The sequence below is a fragment of the Cephus cinctus genome, unplaced genomic scaffold (genome assembly GCF_000341935.2).
Source record: "Cephus cinctus unplaced genomic scaffold, Ccin1 Ccin1_scaffold0215, whole genome shotgun sequence".
Taxonomy (NCBI): domain Eukaryota; kingdom Metazoa; phylum Arthropoda; class Insecta; order Hymenoptera; family Cephidae; genus Cephus; species Cephus cinctus.
In genome coordinates, this window is record NW_014332933.1 from 2,754,823 (window position 1) to 2,779,708 (window position 24,886).

The 24,886-nt window shown below is 39.3% G+C and overlaps 3 protein-coding genes and 1 long non-coding RNA gene across 19 annotated transcripts in view; 2 read left to right on the forward strand and 2 right to left on the reverse strand.

Moving 5' to 3' along the window:
* Positions 1-244: 244 nt before the first annotated feature.
* Positions 245-3,738, reverse strand: LOC107265038 (glutathione S-transferase). The gene is made up of 4 exons (XM_015734010.2): positions 3,530-3,738; positions 1,628-1,765; positions 1,190-1,357; positions 245-788 (listed from the first exon to the last, which is right to left on the reverse strand). The coding sequence occupies exons 2-4, from the start codon at positions 1,758-1,760 to the stop codon at positions 481-483; spliced, it is 609 nt and encodes a 202-aa protein (XP_015589496.1). The 5' UTR covers positions 1,761-1,765; positions 3,530-3,738; the 3' UTR covers positions 245-480.
* A 600-nt stretch (positions 3,739-4,338) lies between these two features.
* LOC107265039 (eukaryotic translation initiation factor 1A, X-chromosomal) lies at positions 4,339-5,879 on the forward strand. Its single transcript, XM_015734012.2, has 5 exons — positions 4,339-4,646; positions 4,885-4,968; positions 5,114-5,350; positions 5,459-5,559; positions 5,707-5,879. Exons 1-5 carry the CDS (start codon positions 4,631-4,633, stop codon positions 5,710-5,712), a joined length of 444 nt encoding a protein of 147 aa, XP_015589498.1. The 5' UTR covers positions 4,339-4,630; the 3' UTR covers positions 5,713-5,879.
* A 1,120-nt stretch (positions 5,880-6,999) lies between these two features.
* Positions 7,000-24,886, reverse strand: part of LOC107265030 (ankyrin-3) — a 75,227-nt gene continuing 57,340 nt past the window's right edge. For 2 of the 15 annotated variants that reach the window (XR_001537101.2, XR_001537100.2), the window contains 4 exons: positions 16,302-16,370; positions 12,345-12,555; positions 9,615-9,693; positions 7,000-9,470 (listed from right to left, as the gene is read on the reverse strand). Coding sequence is in view for 10 of the 15 variants with exons in the window: in XM_025082388.1 (XP_024938156.1) it covers positions 9,332-9,470; positions 9,615-9,693; positions 14,038-15,630; positions 16,302-16,370; positions 17,332-18,948; positions 23,005-24,868 (5,361 nt within the window). In the remaining 5 variants the exon portion in view is untranslated. Of the gene's footprint in view, positions 9,471-9,614; positions 9,694-12,344; positions 12,556-14,037; positions 15,631-16,301; positions 16,371-17,331; positions 18,949-23,004; positions 24,869-24,886 lie in introns of all 15 variants that reach the window. The other 13 variants (XM_015733965.2, XM_015733964.2, XM_015733968.2 and 10 more) reach the window with 11 other exon arrangements.
* LOC112493970 lies at positions 9,497-12,489 on the forward strand. 2 transcript variants are annotated; one of them, XR_003058994.1, is made up of 4 exons: positions 9,497-9,576; positions 11,595-12,122; positions 12,213-12,259; positions 12,349-12,489. It is a non-coding gene; the product is annotated as an uncharacterized LOC112493970 (long non-coding RNA). The 2 variants fall into 2 exon arrangements; XR_003058993.1 differs by lacking the exon at positions 9,497-9,576 and having other exon boundaries at positions 11,507-12,122.

The following is a 24,886-nucleotide window of genomic DNA, read 5'->3' on the forward strand; positions in this document are numbered from 1 at the left end:
ACTAGTGTACAAATATATAATACATGTAGGATCTGAAAATTGGCCTACTTTTTGGAGCCAGCCGGGCAAGAGGTTCATCTCCCTGCTAATCTTACCTCGTGATCTGTTATTATTACACCATTCAACGTCGATAATTATAAATTCAGCATTCATGACACAATCGATAAAACAGAATGTTAGGATTTGGGTAATACGGAATGCGAATTAAACCTTTTTCTAGTTTAAAACAAATGCAAGAAAATGATGAGCAGTGTATTATTTATTAAAATATAAATTTTGGAATTCATTGTTTAATAATACTTACAACTATAGCACTTATATTCCAATTGTTACACAATGTAGAATAACGTGTGAGAATACATCATTTTTTGTTCGTGCTTTTAGCAAAGCATTTGTAAGCTATTATAAGAAATAAAGTTCTATGTTCTAGCATCATAAATCACAAAAAAAATTATTCAATGAAATGTGATATTCTTTTGTTCAACATTCAGAATCGGGACGCTTATCCACCCACGCCTTGATGCTTGGAATCGCCAAAACTTTATCCTTCAACTGTTTAAGGTTTGGGTACTTCTCAACCAAGTCGTATGTGGCCATGAAATTTAAATAATCCAGAATTGCAACAAAATAGATGTCAGCCCAAGTGAGGGAACCTCCGACGAAATATCCGCCATTTTTCTTCACCTGAGCGTCAAGACGCTCCAGATAAAATGGAACCAGTTCGTCAGCGACCTTGCGTTTTTCTTTTTTAGCTTCTTCATTCGCTTCATAGTGAGCAGCTCCAAGTCCTAAAAGAAAAAATAGTTGTTATAATGTCATATCACAGCAAAGATAAAGGAATATTAAAAAAGTTTATTAGAAAGTTGATAATAACCCTGATTACATGAACATTAATTTATCAGCTGATAACAGAAAGCTATTTGTAACAAACTGTAATATTTATAATGTGCAATCCATTCTGATAAATCAAGATTAGATTAAAAATTGTTGATCATTTGAAGAATTGCTCCTAGGAGATAATTTTCTGTATATCTGTGTAATGCAATATATTTAATTATATAGTGTTATCGTGCTACTTTCACTTCAATATAACAAGCAGGATTGGTGGATAATTGCGCAACTGATTTCAACTTAACAGTTATTATGATATCAATACATTGAGGAGATAGTAAGTTATATTTTTACTTACTTGTTCGAAGATCATTAATGTTATCAACGGCTACATCAATTTCTAAATTCTGCCAGTCATCTTTGCCAGTCAAACCAAACTGCTTAGCAAGATACCGACAAATGGCCATAGATTGATTAATCTTTTTACCATCAACTTCTAGCACCGGTACTTGGCCAAATGGCATAGCTGTAAGATAAAATAAAAAAAACGTAAAAATACATATGAATCCAAAGTTATATGAGAAAAAGAATGTCAAAACTATGAAATTTATAAATATTCAACAGAAACCATCATAAAGAATAGCATATGTTACCAGGAAACACAATGAAGTCATTGATTTATCAATTCTGTTAAGTTATGATGAATCAATCCTATTGTCCTGGCCAAACAATGCTCACAGTTCAAGAATATTTCTTAAACTGACTAAAGAACGTTCGTAATATTAGCAATACTTACTAGGTTTCAAAGCAGGCCAATTCGCTCTATCAAAACGGTCATCAATAAACTCGACACCACCATAGCTCAAAAGGAAACGAATAGGCTCACCCAGAGCCTTAACAGGAAAATAAGTGACCTTGTAGGTAGGCATCTTTTCTGTAACAAATAAAATACAATTTCTAAATTTGATCCAGCACGCAATTAATCTCATACAGTAGTAATAAAATCAAAGTCGATGGAAAAAATATCATGACAAGCCTGTTATCAATATGAACGCTATTGTAACGCAAGCGTGGTTGAAGAAAAACAGAGAAAGCAAATATATAGATATAATTCTCCGTATCTTTGTCTACACAACTTATAAGCAGTGCCGTTGCGCTAGTTTACTGATAAGCTTATTTATTTATGATTACTTAACCATTGCTAGAAAATTCGTAAATACTTTACTATCTGGAAAAATTAATGTTAACTGATAATCACTACAGCTATCAGGTTAGATATTTGAAAGTCATTTTTCCGCAATCTTTCTTTTAATTATACAAACAGTTTTCCAAATTTTTTTTATAAAGTCTTCACACACAAAATAACGTAACAATGTAAAACGTAAGCGTAAGAAAACCAGCCAATCAGAATCTAGTACTAAATTCTGATTAGTTGGTTTCCTTATGCTTACCGTCTTACGTTGTCGTTACGTAGTAATTTTTTATGTGAAGGGCTTAATTTTATTCCAGTCTATTCTATGCATTACTGTTTCCTGATGATAATCCCGCTCAATTTTTCAATTTCAAATGATTGTACCTGAGTAAAGCTTAAATATGTATAATTACATATGCCAAATTTCATTCATCCATCTTTATTAGTTTTTTATTTTATATTTTTTGACGATTACTCAACTTTTTAGGTATATAAGGTAGAAACTTTAACCCTCCGTCGGACGCGGGTGGTCTCAGGCACAGCGATCACGTTTCAGTTTGCCACCCTTTTAAATTTATTCTTTTGGTTTTGAATTTGTAATAAATAATAACTGTTTTTAGTTTTACTTTACATATTTCTTTTGAATACATCCCTACGAAGGTAAGCAGTTTGGATTTTTAGCATAAGATATTTTAGTATAGATTTTATACACGATTTTCGGAAATGAGCCTCTCAGGCACACCGCGACTGACCTAAGGAGTTTTTGAGGGGCACCCGACGGAGGGTTAAAAAACAATTCTATTAAAATGAAATTGGTCACTTTGAATTAAAAATTTCAGCATCTAAAAATGGCTAATGCGAAGGATTTACATGCAAGTCATAGAAGGCAGAAATGAATGAATCTCCTTTGCTCTGTAGCTGTTTCTAGAAACATCTGCACATAACAGTCATTCTATTTTACATCTATTATTACCTTCAATCACGAAGATAACGTGGACAATATAAATCCTAAATGAGTGTTTTTTTTCATACAAGATATTTTTTCATTTTTTTTTTTTCTATAAAATATTACAGTTTCAAATTGCAAACTGATATTCGGCCTTTAATAAGAAGAGCTGAGAATAAGAGTAAAAATAAAGGATTATAGAAGTCAAGGTCACTTTCCGCCAGGACGTTGGACATCGATGGTTAATTTTATTGAAGATAAATTTTATGAAGTTACAGAGCTGCAATCGAATGGAACTGAAGGTCAATTTTATCAAAGTTAAACCTTAATCGAACGTATACAACGGCGAACAAAAGTATGGGCACAAGGCATACGAATTAAGAAAAAAAAATGTATGAATATTTCGTTGGCACTCCATTTCTTTTAAGCATCGCTTTCAATCTGATTTGGCTCTAAAACCTTACATCCGGTAAAAAAATATACCAATGGAAAACCATTAATAGCCTTGCAGTGTAAATGAAATGTTTGCATTTGGGGTATTTTGAAAGGACTTTACTTACCAAGATAAGGTGTTTTCACGTTTTTGAAGAAATTATGAAGTTCTATATGCTGGTATTTGCAATCGTCTTCACCTCCTACTGTGGCAAATTAGACTGATTCGACTGATTAAGTACTGCTGGTACTGCCGGTACTGCCAAAGACGTGCTCTCCAGTAGTGATCTCACTTCAACATGGCTGATAATGATTCTTTATAAACCAATCAGAATCAGTTTACGTAAGGTTATTCTGATTGGCTCATGAAAATTGATTATTCAGGATATTGATAAATTGCACATTTCGTAGTAGAAATATGAAGAATCATATATTCATTGGACAAAATTCGAAAAAATATACATCTTTTACCTTTATTTAATTTTCTTTATTTTGATTGAAAAATACCTAATGCAGAGTGCTAACGGAGGAGGTAAATGCGACACGACACCTACTTACAAATGGACTGTACCATTGGAATGCAATATATAGATATTTATTATATAAATCAGAATCGCGAGGCACAGAATAAATGGGTATATCGAATCTATATACATATTACCAGAGTCTAAAGTACTAAAAATTCGTATGATACTGTATACCATCATATGGTATCATCCGTATGAAAATGGTATGGTAACATCTATTGTTCATTTGGCCATCTACGTTTACAATTTTAATATTAGTATACGTTCTTTAATTGTTGTACGACATGTAATAAAAACAATTGCAATATAAATTTGTATATTATATGTAAAAAGGAGGAATTTTGAAGTTATCTCGTATACTATTACAGGATTACGGTAATTTTATGTCTTCAATTTTGAATATCCCCGCTTTCTGAGTCGTCGTCGCCTTTTTGAAAATGGAGTCAATTGCATTCCCTAAATTATCCATAATGGAAAGATTAAATGCGTTTAATATCGGAAGGGATAATTAAATTAATCGTTAACTTATTTTCTACGTTAATACCAAGTATATAAAAGTAATTTAGTCAATTCTTTCTCTACTTATATTCGTCATTAATCTTCCTCTTGTGGGGGTTTGGCATGGTGCTGTAGTTCTCTTTTCATTTTCGTTCAGTGAAATACTTGTGAAATCACGGTTCAAGAGCAACCAAGTAATTCAACATGCCGAAGAATAAAGGTAATTAAATAAGTTTTCACATTTGCATGATTTACTTAACATAGAAATGTTCGAAAATGCGAATATTTAATAATTTGAATGACCATTGCGATCTGCCATGCAATGTGGTTAGTTTGGCCTAACCTGCCAATGTCAACCTTGCTCTCAAAATAGTCGATACAACGTCCAATTTTCGTAATATTGATTTCCTGCGCAATTTTTCTTAATAGCAATTTAAAATTGCATTGATTGCTTTTAGGAAAGGGAGGTAAAAACAGAAGAAGAGGAAAGAACGAGAATGAAACTGAAAAGAGAGAATTGGTCTTCAAGGAAGATGGCCAAGGTGAGTTACTTCAGTAGTATATAAATGCCATAGTGAAAGTGCGTCACAGCTAAAGTAAAATCTGACTAAGCAATTTAATTTGCACGAGAAGATAAACTGGTTTTCATTTTGATTGATCTTACAAAATATCTTTCGATTTTCACAGAATATGCACAAGTCACCAAAATGTTGGGAAATGGTAGGCTAGAAGCTATGTGCTTTGATGGTGTCAAACGACTATGTCATATCCGAGGAAAACTCCGTAAAAAAGTGTGGATTAATCAAGGTGATATAATTTTGATTGGTCTGCGTGATTATCAAGATGCGAAAGCAGATGTTATCTTGAAATACACTTCTGACGAGGCACGTAACTTGAAAACTTATGGAGAATTCCCTGAAACTGGTGAGTACATTTGCTTATGTGTGTTTGTAGTCAATTTATTACATTTATTATTATTCCAACGTTTATGTGCAATTCTAATACTTGTATCTTTGTGCTTCTTTGTTTCAGTTCGTATCAACGATACTGTCACCTTTGTTGAGGATGGTTTCGACGAAGACATTGAATTCGGTGATGAAATCAGTGATGACGACGAGGATGATGTTGACAACGTAAGTACAAATGATACATTATTTGGGAAATTGTGAGAAAACACATACATGGTCATCTCTCCATCTTCATCGATCAGTTAATACTTTCTTGGTATTTGGGGATAATTTTTAAAAATTACTAAATTGTGATAATATCCATTTTAACAGATCTGATGAGCCAAATTATAAAAGGTGCTAGAATGGGGCGTCAAATATAGAATGAGGACATCTGAGAAAATGGTGAGAAATAAACATCTATATCACAGTCCAAGCGTCGTGTTTGCTTCTAATGAGTAACTGATTACTTGTACCTATAAATAAACCACCACGTTTTTGATCCACGTTGTGTTCTTGTCTGTAATTACACTTAATTTCAGGACGCGTAAGACATAAAAGAAAAATCTTGATATACTTTCAATAATTTCAAATCAATTAATCTCAATGCAATGTGAAATTTAGCGTTTAAGATCATTGTTATAATAATTTCAACAACGTGACGATAGTTTCGTATAAGATGTGAATATATATATGTGTAATATTAGTTTGAATACGTGAATTTTTTATGTGAACTTTTTATTCCGGAATTGATGTAATTCATTCGTTTGTTTACAGAAAAGTAATTTAGATAAGTACCGAAAAAAGAAAAGTATATACTTAGGAAGAATCGTGTAACTATCATTGAATGGGGGAAAAAGATCAAAATGTCTATAATAAAACCCATGCAATAGATCAATTGTGAGTGCGATACAATAGATATATGGGGATCAATTTTAAAGTTACATTTATGCTAAATTATTTCGCAGCTTATAGAACCAACAATTCATATGCAATCAAATACTTCAAGATTGGTCCCCTACGACAAGATATGTTTCAAAATCTAAGTTGCTGGAACTCTATCGATGCAGCGAAACTGTTAAATACAAAGATGACTCATTATGCGCCATAAATGATTCTTATACACAATTCGAAGTTGACCTAACAGCGCATTCGTTAAACAATAACGCGAACTGTGTCTTGGTTGTTCAAGATACCATGTCAAAATATCATTCATCTGTCTTATATAAAATTTCGTCGTCTGTGATGAGCCAACTTTAAATGAAATATCCAGTCGCTAATTTGGTTTCAATGTAAAAACAAATATGCTGATATGGTCGAGGTAATAGTTGTATTACTATCTAATTAGGTTTTATCAGTCTCATCAACTAGGTAGAAAATTTGTTCAATTTTACTTGTACGTTTAGAGAAACAATAAAAAAAATAGTCAAATTCACTACAGATCTTTAGATACGTATTATTAGCGTTCTGAATTCCTCCCTAATTTTCCTGTCCATTATGAAAAATGACTTTCATAACATTCTCAAGAATTGAAATAGTTCATGCTGCCACGTGACTGATTAATTCTTAACTCCTGTGTCATTTCTGTGATTAACAATGATTCCATCGCCAAGTGCAAAGTGTAGGTTCAGAGGTAACATAATATTTTATTTATTATGCTGTCATTGATAGCTCTATCACATAATAGTACAGTATGCCATTGATTTCTCCTGTATATTAACGTGACACGGCACCGTTTCAATATATTCCGGCTGAGTTTCTTTTTTCTCTTCAGCGTAAAACAAAGAAGAGAGCTGCTTCCTGTATAGTAGCAATGTTGTGGTCACCACAAAAACCTCAACTAAATCGTACAAAAATTACGAAAATTGTGAGCTGTGCTGGAGTGATACTGGTAATTTAATGTTTATTGAATCATCGTCTTGGAGTCTGTAAGTGATTGGAATGCCTACGTCTATAATGCCGTACTGTGATTCTCGATACAGGGTAATTCCGCTATTGAAACTTTTATGGAGTGTTAAAATTGGAAGATACATCCTGGATAATGTATCCAAATAACACAGTAAGTATTATAACGAATATATTGGTTATAATTAAGGTTCTTGCAAAGTAACAAAATTGTTCCTAATCCTTCGATGCATATCAAATAAAAACTTTGTGACCGAGAGAAATATTGATACCTGAAGAACAGTTTTGGTTTACCCTGTATAAAATTGAACACATTTAAATGCCAGTATCACTACGGTTGTAGGCAGATTATTATATTAAATGTCATAGTATTATTATAGGAGCAGTATAATATTTTAGTCGTTTCATGCAAGTGATTTGTGCCTTTGGTCCTTAGGTCAGGTGGGCTCTAGGCAAGTCTATTTTATGCTGTGTAATAGACAATATTATAACATAGATAATAATTTATAAATCTTGGATGTATACTCGTTATATTTTTTGCTTTCCTTCAATATAATATATATTTATATTATATATTAATAGAATATCTTTATGCTAGAGAATTTCTAAATATATATTATACGATTTCTTTTTCGTCGCCATCCTTAAATTGTGTTATACACTGAAAGCTTATGCCGCCTAGCCTAAGACAAATTGCGAGTCGTTCAAATTCATTGCACAACATATTTTCTCATAGCCACGAATAAAACGTACGAACGTCTTTGATTATACACCTGCAAGGATTTATTTTCATTTCTTGAATCCTCTGTACAAAGAAAATACGTTGCACTAGAATTTTCTATAGATTTCACAAATTCGATGCGAAAAAAACCAACGGTTCAGAACAGTCGTAGCTTCCTTCGCCATATAAATAAAATATTCACCGTGTCACAATTCTTGTAATTATTACAATCCGTACAATATAGTATACTCGTATATAAGTTATGCTAAGAAAATAATGATAATGTACACAATTAAAAATGGTTAGGAAATATCTTTAAATAAGTCAAATTTACATTGTATCATCTGATTGAAGGAAATGAAAAACCGCAGGCCGGCGATCGCCCAAGATTTAAAAAAAAAACGGTATTCAGAGTCTCGTATTAATATTATTATTGTGCTTAAATCCGCGAGCGATTAGAGTGACGGGCCTTGCGGAATTTTCATTTTCCTTTTCATTCACTTTAGAATCTTTATTATGCAGCGATGAAGCATATTTTTCATTATCTCGCCACCAAAAGCCGAAGCTCATTGAATCATTTTCTTAACAATACGAAAGTATTAACTTTTTCTTCTAGCAAGCGATGCATGTCGGACAGGCGTAATAATTCGACTAAAATTTCTCTCCTCTATTTTCTTTTCTTTTACCAATCGAATCCAACTGCTTGAGATAATCACGTTTGAAGATAAAATTTATATATATATCATGACCGTGTCTTATATAACTCCATTTCTAATGATCCATTTCGCTGCTTTATTATTACCTATTCATTCAAACGCAAGTAATATCATCTGATTTGTTCGTTACGGGACAAACATTCTTTATCGGTTCTTCATGACAAACAAGTTTTTCCTATTTTTCTTCCTCCTTTTACTTTTATCTTGACTGAACGCGTACAAGGAAAGCACTAAACATGGACGGGCTGGGCATAGTGAAGACTAGCAGGAAGCTAGTCGTACTAGCAATACATAATGTTAAACGCTCGGCAAACCAGACACAAAGTGAGGCAACCAAATAATAACAAAGATAGTTCTCAAGCCTAGGCCAAAGTCATTACGTAACTAGGTACGTAACCCTATTCCTATCTTAGGAAATTCTGAAGGAGCTCGAGGATACTCAATATCAGAATTACCAAAAGATATCATCTGAATTATGCGCTTGGAACAGTTTGTCGCACAAAATGTCTGTCCTCTTTTTTTCTCTTTTATAAGATAATCGAATGTCATAGGTATCTTTCCTTATGTATTAATTTAATATTGTATCTAATTATAGGATTTATTTCTCGTGGATGCTTCACTGGCCTCTTCTTTCTTCTGTCATGAACTGATCGACTATCTTCTGCATGGATTCTCGTAGCTCATCGGTACCAGCACCGACAGCACTGCCTGCTACAGGTACTGACATTGTCACCGTCCTCGTGGTTTTTGTTATTCTGTAATACAAAAGGTTGTTCAATATTAACATATTGTTTTGTTCACCCAGATACACGCTCTTAAACTGCTGTACACCATGAGCCAATTTTCGCCAAGCAAAATTAGGTTGGTACGCAGTCTTACAATTTATAATAATCAAATACCTTTCTTGTGTATCAGGATCAACCTCGATTGTGGTCGTTTCCATGAAGGATGGCTCGTTGTTTTGCAAAAAGTCAGATTCTGTGTAACAGACAAAAGTTAATGAAGCCAAGTCATTAGGAAGGCATGGTGAATTGGTCATCTCACTTTTTTTTGTGGGTTCTATCAACTCGCAGACAAACAAAATATATCACTGAATAGACAAATATATCAATGAATTATACTCTCTCAATTTTACATCATGCCCAAACAAGGGGTATAATATTTTTACTAGACACATATAAAAAAAGTCACAACATTGCTACACGGAGAGAATATTCTAGTAAAAATTGCAATGTAATGCAGGGTAAACCCGGGACAAAGTAGAATTTCGTACAATATTACTACAAAAAAGAGAAATTTTAGATAGGGCACCTAATACTTTTAACTGCGTTGGGTGGTAAAACTTTGAAACCTGGAAAATATGCTCAGAATGTTATAATTTATAACCACAGCTGAAATTGGAAGTAGTTTTAACCGACCATTAAAATATGTATGGCCAGTCGCAATTTTTACCCTGAAGAACAGTATTTTATGTTCGTACTGAAAATCGACAGAGAAACTACTAGATTTAACATAAATTTTCTAGTGGATTTGTATAAATTTTACCTACATTCCGACCGCAACATGAGTTTTATTTTGAGGGACCATCTCCTTACCAACCAAAATGTAAGTAAGTCCCCTCAAAGTGAAACTAATATAGTAAACGGTTCTTACCATCACGTCCCAGAGTTACTAGATGCATGGGTAATTTTTACCGTGCATTTCAGGGCAATATTTACTAGAAATTTCTCTCCGCGTGACACTTGACAAATACAGATAGTACGCACTGTCACTCAAAGTAGCCAATTTTTTAATGCAATTACTTTTCTCGGTTGTCTATGAATTATCAAGGCGAATTACTCCGATTCACTTTTTAAAAATAATTTTTCTCCCCTCAACGCATGTACACAATACATGAATTACTTTTCGCATCAGCAAGCATATATAGGTTTAATTGAAAAATGTTTCTTCATATAGACGCAATACTAATTTCAAATGAAAACTAGAAATAATTTACGTGCCTGAATAGAATACCGATAATTTCAGAAAAAAAAAAACTATTTCTGCTTTAAATAAAATGTTTTTTTTTTTTTCATAAAACTGTACCACACAATACAGAACGTTCTGGTTTTTCTTTTTTTTCAAATTGTGCTGCACGCAGCAAGCTTGTGTAAAGCGCGTATAAGCTACTAAAAAAAATAAAGCATTTAGCCGTTAGTCGTATATACATATGTGTATATATATTATATTGAACTTTTCTCGACAAAAGAAAAAAAAAGGAAGATATTTATTTTGGAATATATATAAATATATATAGTGCATATATAATTATATATATAACTGAACTAGTATGAAGATTCATGGGGGGACGGGGTCAGAGGGCGCGTACTAACTACAATGGTTAGTGTTGTTAGACGAATGATCAGTTACCGCTTCGTATTACTGCAGAGTAGAATTAGTCTATTTTACAAATTAGATATTCAGGCACTTTTATACAGCTCAGAGGTTTTCTGATTTGGCACAAATTTTGTTTTCGGTAAAATTTCAAAACATTTTCTCCACACGTAATGCAAATCTAGGGACAAGTAAGAAACAACGTTTGATTAGCGCAATCTTTTCGTGAAAGGAAAAAAGGTATCAATAACAAAAAAAAAAAGAGAAAAGATATAAATCATTGTAAAATTCCTTGCTTGTCCAAATATGGTCACTCGTGTACTTATCTGCCATCGTGGACTTCACAGTGACATCGGGTCCACGTACGTTTATTACTTTATATCATTATTAAAGTTTACTTACATGAGTATTCGCCTAACAATCCTAACATAATCAATACCTATAAGAAATATGATCGTTGGTCCCTCTACACTTTAGCTTTATCTTGAGATGTTTATTTGTTATAGGAGATCTAGAAGGATCGAGAAACGCACTAGAAGATTTTGGCTTAAAGGACTATAATAATAATAGCAAGAATAATAATGGCATCTCCAACGTGATTAAAAACTATAAGGCGTGCAGCGAACAACAAACGTTCATTATGCAACACGCAGCTTTTTATTATGCAAGCACTAGTTATTAATAAAGTGCTGATACTCTACTACGAAAAAAAAAGAGAAAAAGAAAAGTCAAGAGACGTTATGATAAGGTATAAGAAAACGCGTCAAACTATAATCATGCGATGTACCTGGGTATGAAGGTTGGGAAAAAAAGTTATCAAACCATGCAATATGCCAACTATGGACTAATTTGACTGGAAACCAATTTTATTTTTTTCATTTATTCAGAAAAAGAAAGCTTGTGCCTCTTGTGCGATGCGAGCGTTGCAGTATAGTGGAACCAATCTGCGTTACACGTGGGTAATATTTACCAATCTTCGAGGGAACTTGACCACGTGTCTAGCTTAGGAAACGTGATAGAGAGTAGTCTGTCAGGTAATAATGCGATCCTACGCTTAAAGAGACGTTTGTATTAAGTAACGAGATTGTAAAAAAAATATAAGTAAAGTATGTGTCTCCCTCTAGGACACACGCGGTAAAATTAAAAAATTAGACGCAATGGTCGGCAGGAGGTAAGTTGATCCGTTTCACCTGGCTTGAATAATTATTATTGAATGTAAAAATACCTAAGTAAAATTAATCGTATGTTAATCGTACCCAGCTTGCCTGGGGGCATGGCTGGACAGGGTGCGGTGGAGAGTACGCGGCTCCAGAGCAAGAAATAGTGCTAGCAGGGCGACCAACACCGCGGCTGCCAGGCTCATCCAACATACACAGCTGGTTCTACCACTAGTCCTCGTCTTAGGCTTGATCCCTATCAGATTGTTCTGCACGCCGGAGCAGGCCAACTCAACCGAATTGTTCTTTGCTGCCACGTAAACATTATGCTTTCCATAAAATTTTTAAAATTACTCCAGCTCTTTTGCTGACTGGTTATTCTCATTACTGTTTTATCGACTGTGCTTAGTATAAAGAAATAGCATAGTGCCTTTTAGAGATCTTGGAAGAAAATCATTTTGCTATTTGGCTGTCAGTCACCGATAAGTTTTTTAATATAAAATTTTAGAATTTCTTTGGGATCAATCGAAGCTTGAGTATTAGGAATCAAAATCATTGTTGTGCTGTATCGTTCTACTTCAAATTGTGAAACATGAGCTTCTGTACGAGAAGAAGATTCTATAACTGATGGTAACTAGATTATAAATTTTTATTTGCTCACATTCTTATGTAGTGATATTATATACAGTGATAGATTTCATAATGCCTTTGCTGCTATTTCATTATATTAATACAGTGAGGTTTAAGATTACACACTTAAATGGTTCGATGAGAATAAACTAAATTCCAGAAGCTCCCCTTCGCATGACTATTTTCCATCCCTTAGCTAGAGAATGTAATAACGACAAAGTTAATCATCTTCTAGAGCCATAATTAAACGATTCCAAGACCATGTCTGTCAGATCAGCAAACCGTTGGGTACACGTACTGCCCATGATTGACTGACAGCGAGAGAGGCTTTTATGTGAATCACGTGAAACGATCAAGCGAAACGATCTCGTTACAGTATATTTCTCAAATGGCAAAATCAATGAAAATACAGCATGACAGTTAATTTTGGGATTTTACAATAATTTTCGAAAAAGTTATTCTCAATGAGAAGCAATTACGAAGAAAGACACTGTAATATTACAAGCTTTTTTTTTCTGGTAGCTAAAGAAAAAACCTATCCAACTATACAAAACCGCTACCAATTTAAAAATTTGGATTCTACAATCAATAAGAATCTCATGCTACCATCATGCCATGCTATAATCATTCCTAAGCCTTATGATATAAGTTTCCATGCAAGTGTTTTCTCATAGGAGCAATGAGAAAATAAATAAAATATACATATGATATCACAGAGATAAGAAAAAACATGATAAGGATGAAGGACCTTGAATCGCAACAGCAAAGTCCTTCATAATCGACGGTGCAGATTGTGCAAGTTGAACGCAACCCGAGATGCCGTATAGTATAAAAATCCAAAGTATTGCATTCTGTCACGTTTTTTTCCTTGGTTATGAAAATGTTGTGAAATTCATTATCATTCAAGTAAAAATGCTTCCTGTATAGTATGTGCAGTATAAACCAAGAATTAAGCCACAGGACGCACAGACAAGACAACTCAACATCCTAAGTCTCCTTGTCGATAAAGATAAAAGCGTTAATTATTGAAATTTGTTAATCTAGACATACAAGCATGTCGCGTTACGATGAACACAGTGGTAATTATTGCTATAAATGTTGGTGAGTCCCACGTGAGTTAATATAGTAAATAACATGTTAGCGGGGTATGTACATTGCTTACTTAGAATGTTAGCTGTGAGTGAGGTACCTTGGTCGTCCTCCAATGGGGACAGCTCCGCCCCTTCATGCAGTGCCACATCCGATCCGCTAGAACTGCCCAGAGTTCTCCTCTTGCTTGGAGATCTTCTCCTTGGCTGTGGTGAACTGTCACTATCAGTGTCGCTGTTCATTTCGTGCCTTGAGTTACCATTCTTAGTGTATACATCACCATTACCAGAACCTGGTGAGATGTCCAATGAGAATTGGGTATCCCATTGTTCAGATCTACCATCACCAGACTTGGTCGTGGTCGTAGTTTCCCAAGTCTCCGGTTTTCCGTCAGAGGATCTTTTAGTTACAACAGTTTCCGTCCACGCTTCAGGTTCCCCAGCACCACCCGACCTTAATGTTCTCACGGTTTTTTTTACAACCTTGTCTGATACAACGTTACCGTCCTTGAAGAAGTCTCTCAATTTTTCAGGGTCCATGGTTCGATCTGTGCTGCTTTGGTCAGTTAGAAATTTCTCATAACTCTGGGTATCACCTCCACCGCTTTTCTCAGTCTTTATCACAGTGACCATCCTAGTAGTAGCAGCACCATCTTTCAGGAGATCTTCGTACTTCTCTGTTGGTACGTCATTTTCTGTGCTTGATTTTACAGTGGTTACTCTGTAACCACCGCTCTTAATGAGTTCATCGAATTTCTCTGGACTTATTTCCTGCCCTGTACTGCTTTGTATGGTTCTTACAGACTTTGTGATGCCACCGCTGGACATAAGCTTGTCGAACTCTTGGGGATCGACTTCCTCGCCGGTGCTAGTTTTTACAGTGGTCACCGTCCTTGCGAAGCCACCAGATTTTACTAGATCATCAAATTTCGCTGGGTCTATCTTTTCACCGGAAGTCACAGTGGTAACGACCTTTTTGGTATATCCACCGTCTCTTAATAACTCTTCAAGCTTATTAGGGTCCATCTCTTCACCCGTACTGGTTCTCACTGTCGTTGTAGTCTTTGAGAAACCTTCCTGAGCCATCATCTCATCTATACTTCTAGGATCTACAACTTCTCCGGTGATTGTCCTTACGGTTCTCACTGTCTTCACCACAGTGCCGTCATCCAGAGTGCGTGTGTCTTCAAATGTTTCTGTGTCCACATCTCCAACTCTTCTCTCACCTGGTGTTTCGATAATTCTAGTGACTTGCTTCACTTCAGGTACTTTTCCCTCTACTATTCTACTTGTGACTGTTTCCGTCGCAGTAGTCTTACCACCTTCCTTGCCAGATTCTTTGATCTTCACTGGAATCTTACTCTTGGGACTTGTTGGCTCTGTCGCAAGGTGTACCTCTTCAGCGACCTGAGTACGAACTTTGTCTGGTGACTTTGCTCCAGATTTCTTTTCCGGAGACTTGTGAGGCGCCTTGCCAATCAGTTCTGGTATTTTTGACTTGGTGATCTTGCCGGTACGCGAGGACTGTGTGTCCTCGAGCTCTAGACGAAGATCTGTTTTGGTGGACGGCTTGGTGGTGGATTGGCGTGGGGCGGGAACGGGTTGCTTTGTTGGAGCAGAAGTAGCATGCCTCTCTACAGTCCCATCAATCTCAGCCGAATCATGCCCTGACCCATCCAAAAGGACACGGACAAGAACAGGAACAAGGACATAAAGCATATTGATACACACTAATAATTTTCAACATCTAACCCAACTGCTGTTGTGGGACTAATGTAAAGACTGAACACGTCTCTCTTACTTTTATATAGGTAGAGTATATATAACATATATAGATCTGTGTGTGTATATATATATATAATTGTGGATTTAGGTTAAATTTTAGTTAGTATCAATATTGCACTAGGATTAGTATGTTTCATTTATAAAAAAACACTCATTAAACAGTGTCTAAATATATGCTTGTATTTTATAGAGAGATACCAGCAATTATTTTGTAGCTAACCTAACAGCAATGTATTACCAGAAACAGATACAGTACGTCTAGCATATTCATGTAATAAAGACTGTTTTCTTCTGACAGATTAATTATTGCTCTATCCGATTGGACTTTATTTAATGATATCTCTAATACTTGGTACCTTTTTATAAAATATATGCATGAAGTATCAGTTAGTGTGAAAGCGTCAGCAAGTGCTAACTATGGAAGATAAAGCTAAATATAACTGAGGGCACCAAAATAGTAGTCTGCTAATATATACTGAACTTTTGATCTATGATGTGATATTTCTTTTTGATTTTTAACGATATTCCCTTTCGTTTTCTTAATATACGTTACCTGGTCGTTTCTGTGGATGCGCCTGATCTGCGAGATCCTGGGCTCGTCTGGCAGCTTCCTCGGTCACATCTGAAACGTTTAATAATTTCGTGAATACATTGACACTGACCAGGTGAACATTAAAAGCAATGATTCAACAAAGATTAGATGAATGATGTGTTCCCTGCATGGCATACCTCGGTTTTCATGCTTCACTAGTCTGTGGGTTCCTGTTAATCGAATGAGAGATATTACTTACTGCATAATAATAAATATGTGATCTCTATTGTTATGCTGTACAGAGGTGGGATAATTACACAATGATAAATAAAGTCCCAGTGTGATGGTATGTATGACTTTAAGTTCAGAAGTTTGTCGATTGTTTTATTTGTATCTGTACGGCTGTGTCAAATTGTGAGAAACAGCGCAAATAAAACCTGAAAACATGCAGTAAACTCAAAATAAAAATTGTTAAATCAATGATAAAACACGAAAAGGCTGAAAATATATAATATGTACAGTGAATGAAGTGTGGGGTCTCTCGTCCTTCCGGTATTGTTTTTAGTTACATCGCTCATATCCAGTTTTGTTTTTCTGTCCGTGTCAACGATACATTCGTACCACAAAGTGATTCATCTTCTTTGATCCAATAGTGTCAATCGAAATGATCGGTCGAAGGTAAAATTTGTATTTCATCAAAGTACAATCGGAAGAGATCCACCCACAAATCTTCAGCATACCATCTTCTTTGATATACATAGGGATGACATTAATTTTGTTCCACCTGATCACTATCTTGGTCTGAATGTTCATGAGATTCGTTTAACGTGAGGAAACTGAATAATCAACCAGGTGATTATGGTTAGAATTAGAGTTAGAGGTAGGTAGAGAAAAAGAGAGATAAATATAATAACGTAGTGCTTGGGGTTATTTCAGTCGCCTCGACACGGCTGGTGTAAACTGAGGTTACGTAAAAGCATTAAACTTAATCAATTAATCATGTTACACACAGCTGGTATGTAATATGTATAACACAACTATTGCAAGGTACCTTTAATGCTACTGTCACTGAACTCCGCGGGGCTGGGTGGTGGGGTCGCCGTCCGCACAGACTTTGTTACGACTGTGGTGACGGTTTGACGTGCGCGAGGCTCAAGGTGCTCTAGCCTGCTCGAAACATCCTCGACTACCCTGTCGGATATTTCCACTAAGCTACGCTTCGTTTCCTTTGGCGGACTGATTTTCTGTGGAATGCGGGAAACTGCTTTACTCTTACCCTCGCTACCTGATCTCTTTAATTCTCCTACTCCTGAGAGCCTATCGTGCGATTCTGATGACTCGGCCACCACGTCTCTAACGCCGTCAGAATCCCTGAGCGGCGACGAAACTTCATAGCTACCTGATGGTAAAGACTCCTCTGACTCACGTTTTGTGTCCTCCCAAAATTTGTGCGTAGTGCCCCTGATACCTTCCGTAGCGTGATCGACTTCCTTGGCGATTTTGTGCGAAGCTGACTTCGCACCCTTAACTATACTCGAGAGGACTCCTTTTGATTTCTTTGATTTTTTCTCTAGCGAACTACCACGTTCTAAGGAACTTCTTGCTGAGCTTGATTCTGAGCTTGCAGATTGGTACTTTGATTCTGATGGACTTGATCTTCTGTGCTGATCTTCTGGTTGGGATGCTGTGTTTTGTGCGTCTTCTAGGAACATCGAAGTCACAATTTTGGAATCTGGTAGTGCTACTGATGCGTCGACTTCCGTAGTGGGCTTTGTGGGACTCGTTTCTCTGGAAGTTTCTGTCGTGACTTTAGTGACATCCTTGGGTACGCCGTCTGCAGTGTGTTTTCCTCCTTTGAAGACTCCCGAGAAAAAGCCACTGGTTTTCTCCTTGGCCTTCTTGCCACCCTTTGCAGTTTTGTCTTTCACGACTTTGGCCGTATCAGCGACAGCTTCCGCACCTGCAGTGACTTTCTCTTTTACAATTTTAGTGTCTTCTTTGACTTCCTTGGTTACGGTATCCTTGACACCTTTGGCACCATCGGCTACCTTGTGAGCAGTGTCCTTGGCTCCTTCTACTATGGCTGCGGCGCCTTTTGACACCTTCCCAGCGGCCACTGTTGCAGCGTCGGAGACCGCGTCGCGACCGGCGGTGACTTTCTCATCCGTCTGGTCCTTCGCCTTTTTGGAAGCATCTGCGACCTTCTGCGCATCCTTGGAAATTTCTTTGGAAATTCTCTCCTTGGTGTCTTTCAGACCTACCAGGGTTTCATCCTTCGCATCTTCTGCTTCCTTGGCAGCTTCCTCTGCGGCACGTCTTACACGCTCCTCTTCTTCAGCAGCTTCCTGTTTTGTTTCATCCCAGAACTCTTTGACCTCTTCGGTAACTTCGTCTACGGCGTGTTTAGCTCCCTTCAAGATACCCGATAAGAAGCCGCTACCCTTTTCTTTAGCTTTCTTGGCTTCTTCGGCTGTTTTATCCTTTGCTGCCTCTGCAGTATCAGCTACTGACTCAGCTCCAGATACTAACTTCTCTTTTACAATCTTTGTGTCTTCTTTAATCTCCTTGGTTACCTTATCCTTTGCGCTTTTGGTACTATCTGCTACTTTTTGGGATGCATCTTTTACTCCCTCTGCTACTGCAGTTGCGGCTTTGGCTGTCTTCTCACCAGCAGCGTCCTTAGCAGTTTTAGTACCATCTGCCACTTTTTGGGATGCATCCTTTAGTCCCTCTGCTACTGCAGTTGCGGCTTTGGCTGTCTTCTCACCAGCAGCTTTGGTAGTATCCACCACGGCATCGCGAGCAGACGCAACTTTCCCAACTGCAGCGTCCTTCACAGATTTCGCAGTGTCTACGACCTGGTCCTTCGCATCTTTGATGTCAGCAGCCGCCTTGTCTTTGGCATCTTTGGCGGACTTAGCTGCATCCTCAGCTGCTCGACGAGCGCGTTCACCTTCTTCCTCGGCTTCTTTACGTGTTTCATCTAAGAAGTCCTTGGCATCAGCAGTGACTTCATCGGCAGTTTGCTTGGCACCTTTGAAAATGCCTGATAAGAATCCTCCGGTCTTTTCTTTAGCCTTCTTGGCTTCCTTGGCTGCCTTGTCTTTCGCAGCTTCTGTAGTCTCGGCTACAGCCTCTGCACCAGCCTTGACCTTATCCTTAGCCTTCTTGGCCTCTTTCGCAGCCTTGTCCTTTGCAGCCTCGGCTGTATCAGCCACGGCTTCTGCACCAGCTTTCGCAGCTTCTGTAGTCTCGGCTACAGCCTCTGCACCAGCCTTGACCTTATCCTTAGCCTTCTTGGCCTCTTTCGCAGCCTTGTCCTTTGCAGCCTCGGCTGTATCAGCCACGGCTTCTGCACCAGCCTTCGCTTTGTCCTTGAGGATCTTAGTGTCTTCCTTCACCTCCTTGGTTACTGCATCCTTTGCGCCTTTGGCGCCGTCGGCGACTTTTTGGGACGCATCCTTTACACCCTCAACTGCAGCTTCCGCTCCCTTTGCTACTTTGTCCCCGGCAGATTTAGCAGTGTCCACTACGGCATCCTTAGCAGAAGCCAACTTCTCCTTGGACTGATCCTTTGCGGATTTAGTAGCATCGACTACAGCCTGGACATCTTCGGACACTTCCTTGCTGACTTTATCCTTTGTATCCTTCAAGTCCTTCGCAGCTTTCTCAGCAGCCCGTCTAGCACGCTCCTCCTCTTCGGTCGCTTCCTGCTTCGTTTCGTCCCAAAATTCCTTGGCTTCATCCGTTACTTCCTCGACTGCATGCTTGGCACCTTTCAAAATCCCTGTGAAAAAGCCACTACTTTTGTCTTTTGCTTTCTTTGCTTCTTTCGCTGCCTTATCCTTGGCAGCTTCTGCTGTCTCAACTGCAGCTTCAGCACCAGCTTTGGCTTTCTCTTTTACAATCTTTGTGTCTTCTTCAATCTCCTTGGTTACCTTATCTTTTACGTTTTTGGTACCATCTACTACTTTTTGGGATGCATCCTTCACTCCCTCTGCTACTGCAGTTGCGGCTTTGGCTGTCTTCTCACCAGCAGCTTTGGTAGTATCCACCACGGCATCGCGAGCAGACGCAACTTTCCCAACTGCAGCGTCCTTCACAGATTTCGCAGTGTCTACGACCTGGTCCTTCGCATCTTTGATGTCAGCAGCCGCCTTGTCTTTGGCATCTTTGGCGGACTTAGCTGCATCCTCAGCTGCTCGACGAGCGCGTTCACCTTCTTCCTCGGCTTCTTTACGTGTTTCATCTAAGAAGTCCTTGGCATCAGCAGTGACTTCATCGGCAGTTTGCTTGGCACCTTTGAAAATGCCTGATAAGAATCCTCCGGTCTTTTCTTTAGCCTTCTTGGCTTCCTTGGCTGCCTTGTCCTTTGCAGCCTCGGCTGTATCGGCTACAGCCTCTGCACCAGCCTTCGCTTTGTCCTTGAGGATCCTAGTGTCTTCCTTCACCTCCTTGGTTACTGCATCCTTTGCGCCTTTGGCGCCGTCGGCGACTTTTTGGGACGCATCCTTTACACCCTCAACTGCAGCTTCCGCTCCCTTTGCTACTTTGTCCCCGGCAGATTTAGCAGTGTCCACTACGGCATCCTTAGCAGAAGCCAACTTCTCCTTGGACTGATCCTTTGCGGATTTAGTAGCATCGACTACAGCCTGGACATCCTCTGAGACTTCCTTGCTGACTTTATCCTTTGTATCCTTCAAGTCCTTCGCAGCTTTCTCGGCAGCCCGTCTAGCACGCTCCTCCTCTTCGGTCGCTTCCTGCTTCGTTTCGTCCCAGAATTCCTTGGCTTCATCCGTTACTTCCTCGACTGCATGCTTAGCACCTTTCAAAATCCCTGTGAAAAAGCCAGTACTTTTGTCTTTTGCTTTCTTTGCTTCTTTCGCTGCCTTATCCTTGGCAGCTTCTGCTGTCTCAACTGCAGCTTCCGCACCAGCTTTGGCTTTCCCCTTTACCATCTTGGCATCTTCTTTAACTTCTTTGCTGACGGCATCCTTAGCATCTGCTGCCCCCTCTGCGAGTTTTTGCGTGGTATCCTTTACACCTTCAACAACTGCAGTAGCACTTTTAGCAGTTTTATCGGTAACCGATTTTGCAGCATCTACAACTACATCGCAACCAGTCACAACCTTGTCAATAGTTTTATCCTTCGCTGTTTTACTAGCCTCCGCAGCTTTTTTCACGTCTTCACTAATTGTCTTGGAAATTCTTGTAGTTCTCTCCTCAATTCCAAACGTGGCTTTATCCTTTGCATCCTTTAAATCCTCTGCTGCATTGTCAGCAGCGTCTTTAGTACTCGTTGCAGCATCTTCGGCAGTTCGTCTTGCACGCTCTGCCTCGTCTGTAGCTTCATGTTTCGTCTCGTCCCAAAATTCTTTGGCCTCGTCGGTCACCTCCTCGACGACGTGTTTTGCCCCCTTGAAGATCCCGGATAAGAACCCTCCACTTTTGTCCTTGGCTTTTTTGGCTTCCTTTGCAGCTTTATCTTTAGCTACCTCAGCAGTGTCAGCTACAGCATCTGCGCCAGTTGTGACCTTGTCTTTGATGATCTTAGTATCTTCCTTAATTTCTAGGCTGACTGCATTTTTAGCATCCTTAGCACCATCGGCTATTTTGTGCGCAGTATCCTTTGTTCCTTCTACAACTGCTGATGTACCTTTGGACACTTTGTCAGTAACCGCTTGTGCAGCATCCAATACAGCATCTTTAGCAGCTTTGGTCGTGTCACCAACCTTCTGCATATCATCGGATAGTTCTTTAGATACCTTATCTTTAGCATCTTTTATTCCGGTGGCAGTTTTATCTTTGAGATCTTTAGCAGCTTTTGCGGCTTCCTCTGCTTCTTGTCTAGCACGTTCAGCCTCATCTGCAGCTTCTCTTCTAGTTTCGTCCAGGAAGTTCTTGACGTCATCAGTTACTTCATCTGCAGCGTGTTTGCCACCCTTGAATATTCCGGATAAGAAGCCACTGGTCTTGTCTTTAGCTTTTTTGGCTTCCTTGGCTGCCTTATCTTTTGCTGCTTCCGCAGTCTCGGCCACAGCTTCAGTACCGGCTTTCACCTTGTCTTTGACAATTTTTGTGTCCTCTTTAACTTCCTGTGCAACTGCATCCTTAGCATCTTTAGCACCATCCGCTACTTTGCGTGCTGCATCCTTGGTCCCTTCTGAAACTGCAGCTGCACCCTTTGAGACCTTTTCTCCTGCTGTTTGAGCAGCTCCAACGACTGCATCCTTGGCTGCTTTGGTGGTATCAACAACTTTCTGGGCATCTTTAGAAATTTCCTTTGAAACTTTATCTTTTACATCAGCTAAACCTGCAGCTGCTTTGTCCTTTGCATCTTCTGCATCCTTAGCAGCTTTCTCAGCTGCAAGTCGTGCACGCTCTTCTTCTTCAGCTGCTTCCTGTTTGGTTGCATCCCATAATTCCTTAGCTTCATCAGTAACTTCATCAGCTGCGTGTTTAGCACCTTTGAAAATGCCTGAGAAGAATCCACCAGCCTTATCTTTAGCTTTCTTGGCTTCCTTCGCAGTTTTATCTTTTGCTGTCTCTGCAGTATCAGCCACAGATTCAACGCCAGCTTTTACTTTTTCTTTTACGATTTTACTGTCCTCTTTCACTTCGTCGGCTATTGCGTCCTTAGCAGTTTTAGTACCATCTGCCACTTTTTGGGATGCATCCTTTAGTCCCTCTGCTACTGCAGTTGCGGCTTTGGCTGTCTTCTCACCAGCAGCTTTGGTAGTATCCACCACGGCATCGCGAGCAGACGCAACTTTCCCAACTGCAGCGTCCTTCACAGATTTCGCAGTGTCTACGACCTGGTCCTTCGTATCTTTGATGTCAGCAGCCGCCTTGTCTTTGGCATCTTTGGCGGACTTAGCTGCATCCTCAGCTGCTCGACGAGCGCGTTCACCTTCTTCCTCGGCTTCTTTACGTGTTTCATCTAAGAAGTCCTTGGCATCAGCAGTGACTTCATCGGCAGTTTGCTTGGCACCTTTGAAAATGCCTGATAAGAATCCTCCGGTCTTTTCTTTAGCCTTCTTGGCTTCCTTGGCTGCCTTGTCTTTCGCAGCTTCTGTAGTCTCGGCTACAGCCTCTGCACCAGCCTTGACCTTATCCTTAGCCTTCTTGGCCTCTTTCGCAGCCTTGTCCTTTGCAGCCTCGGCTGTATCAGCCACGGCTTCTGCACCAGCCTTCGCTTTGTCCTTGAGGATCTTAGTGTCTTCCTTCACCTCCTTGGTTACTGCATCCTTTGCGCCTTTGGCGCCGTCGGCGACTTTTTGGGACGCATCCTTTACACCCTCAACTGCAGCTTCCGCTCCCTTTGCTACTTTGTCCCCGGCAGATTTAGCAGTGTCCACTACGGCATCCTTAGCAGAAGCCAACTTCTCCTTGGACTGATCCTTTGCGGATTTAGTAGCATCGACTACAGCCTGGACATCTTCGGACACTTCCTTGCTGACTTTATCCTTTGTATCCTTCAAGTCCTTCGCAGCTTTCTCAGCAGCCCGTCTAGCACGCTCCTCCTCTTCGGTCGCTTCCTGCTTCGTTTCGTCCCAAAATTCCTTGGCTTCATCCGTTACTTCCTCGACTGCATGCTTGGCACCTTTCAAAATCCCTGTGAAAAAGCCACTACTTTTGTCTTTTGCTTTCTTTGCTTCTTTCGCTGCCTTATCCTTGGCAGCTTCTGCTGTCTCAACTGCAGCTTCAGCACCAGCTTTGGCTTTCTCTTTTACAATCTTTGTGTCTTCTTCAATCTCCTTGGTTACCTTATCTTTTACGTTTTTGGTACCATCTACTACTTTTTGGGATGCATCCTTCACTCCCTCTGCTACTGCAGTTGCGGCTTTGGCTGTCTTCTCACCAGCAGCTTTGGTAGTATCCACCACGGCATCGCGAGCAGATGCAACTTTCCCAACTGCAGCGTCCTTCACAGATTTCGCAGTGTCTACGACCTGGTCCTTCGTATCTTTGATGTCAGCAGCCGCCTTGTCTTTGGCATCTTTGGCGGACTTAGCTGCATCCTCAGCTGCTCGACGAGCGCGTTCACCTTCTTCCTCGGCTTCTTTACGTGTTTCATCTAAGAAGTCCTTGGCATCAGCAGTGACTTCATCGGCAGTTTGCTTGGCACCTTTGAAAATGCCTGATAAGAATCCTCCGGTCTTTTCTTTAGCCTTCTTGGCTTCCTTGGCTGCCTTGTCCTTTGCAGCCTCGGCTGTATCGGCTACAGCCTCTGCACCAGCCTTCGCTTTGTCCTTGAGGATCCTAGTGTCTTCCTTCACCTCCTTGGTTACTGCATCCTTTGCGCCTTTGGCGCCGTCGGCGACTTTTTGGGACGCATCCTTTACACCCTCAACTGCAGCTTCCGCTCCCTTTGCTACTTTGTCCCCGGCAGATTTAGCAGTGTCCACTACGGCATCCTTAGCAGAAGCCAACTTCTCCTTGGACTGATCCTTTGCGGATTTAGTAGCATCGACTACAGCCTGGACATCCTCTGAGACTTCCTTGCTGACTTTATCCTTTGTATCCTTCAAGTCCTTCGCAGCTTTCTCGGCAGCCCGTCTAGCACGCTCCTCCTCTTCGGTCGCTTCCTGCTTCGTTTCGTCCCA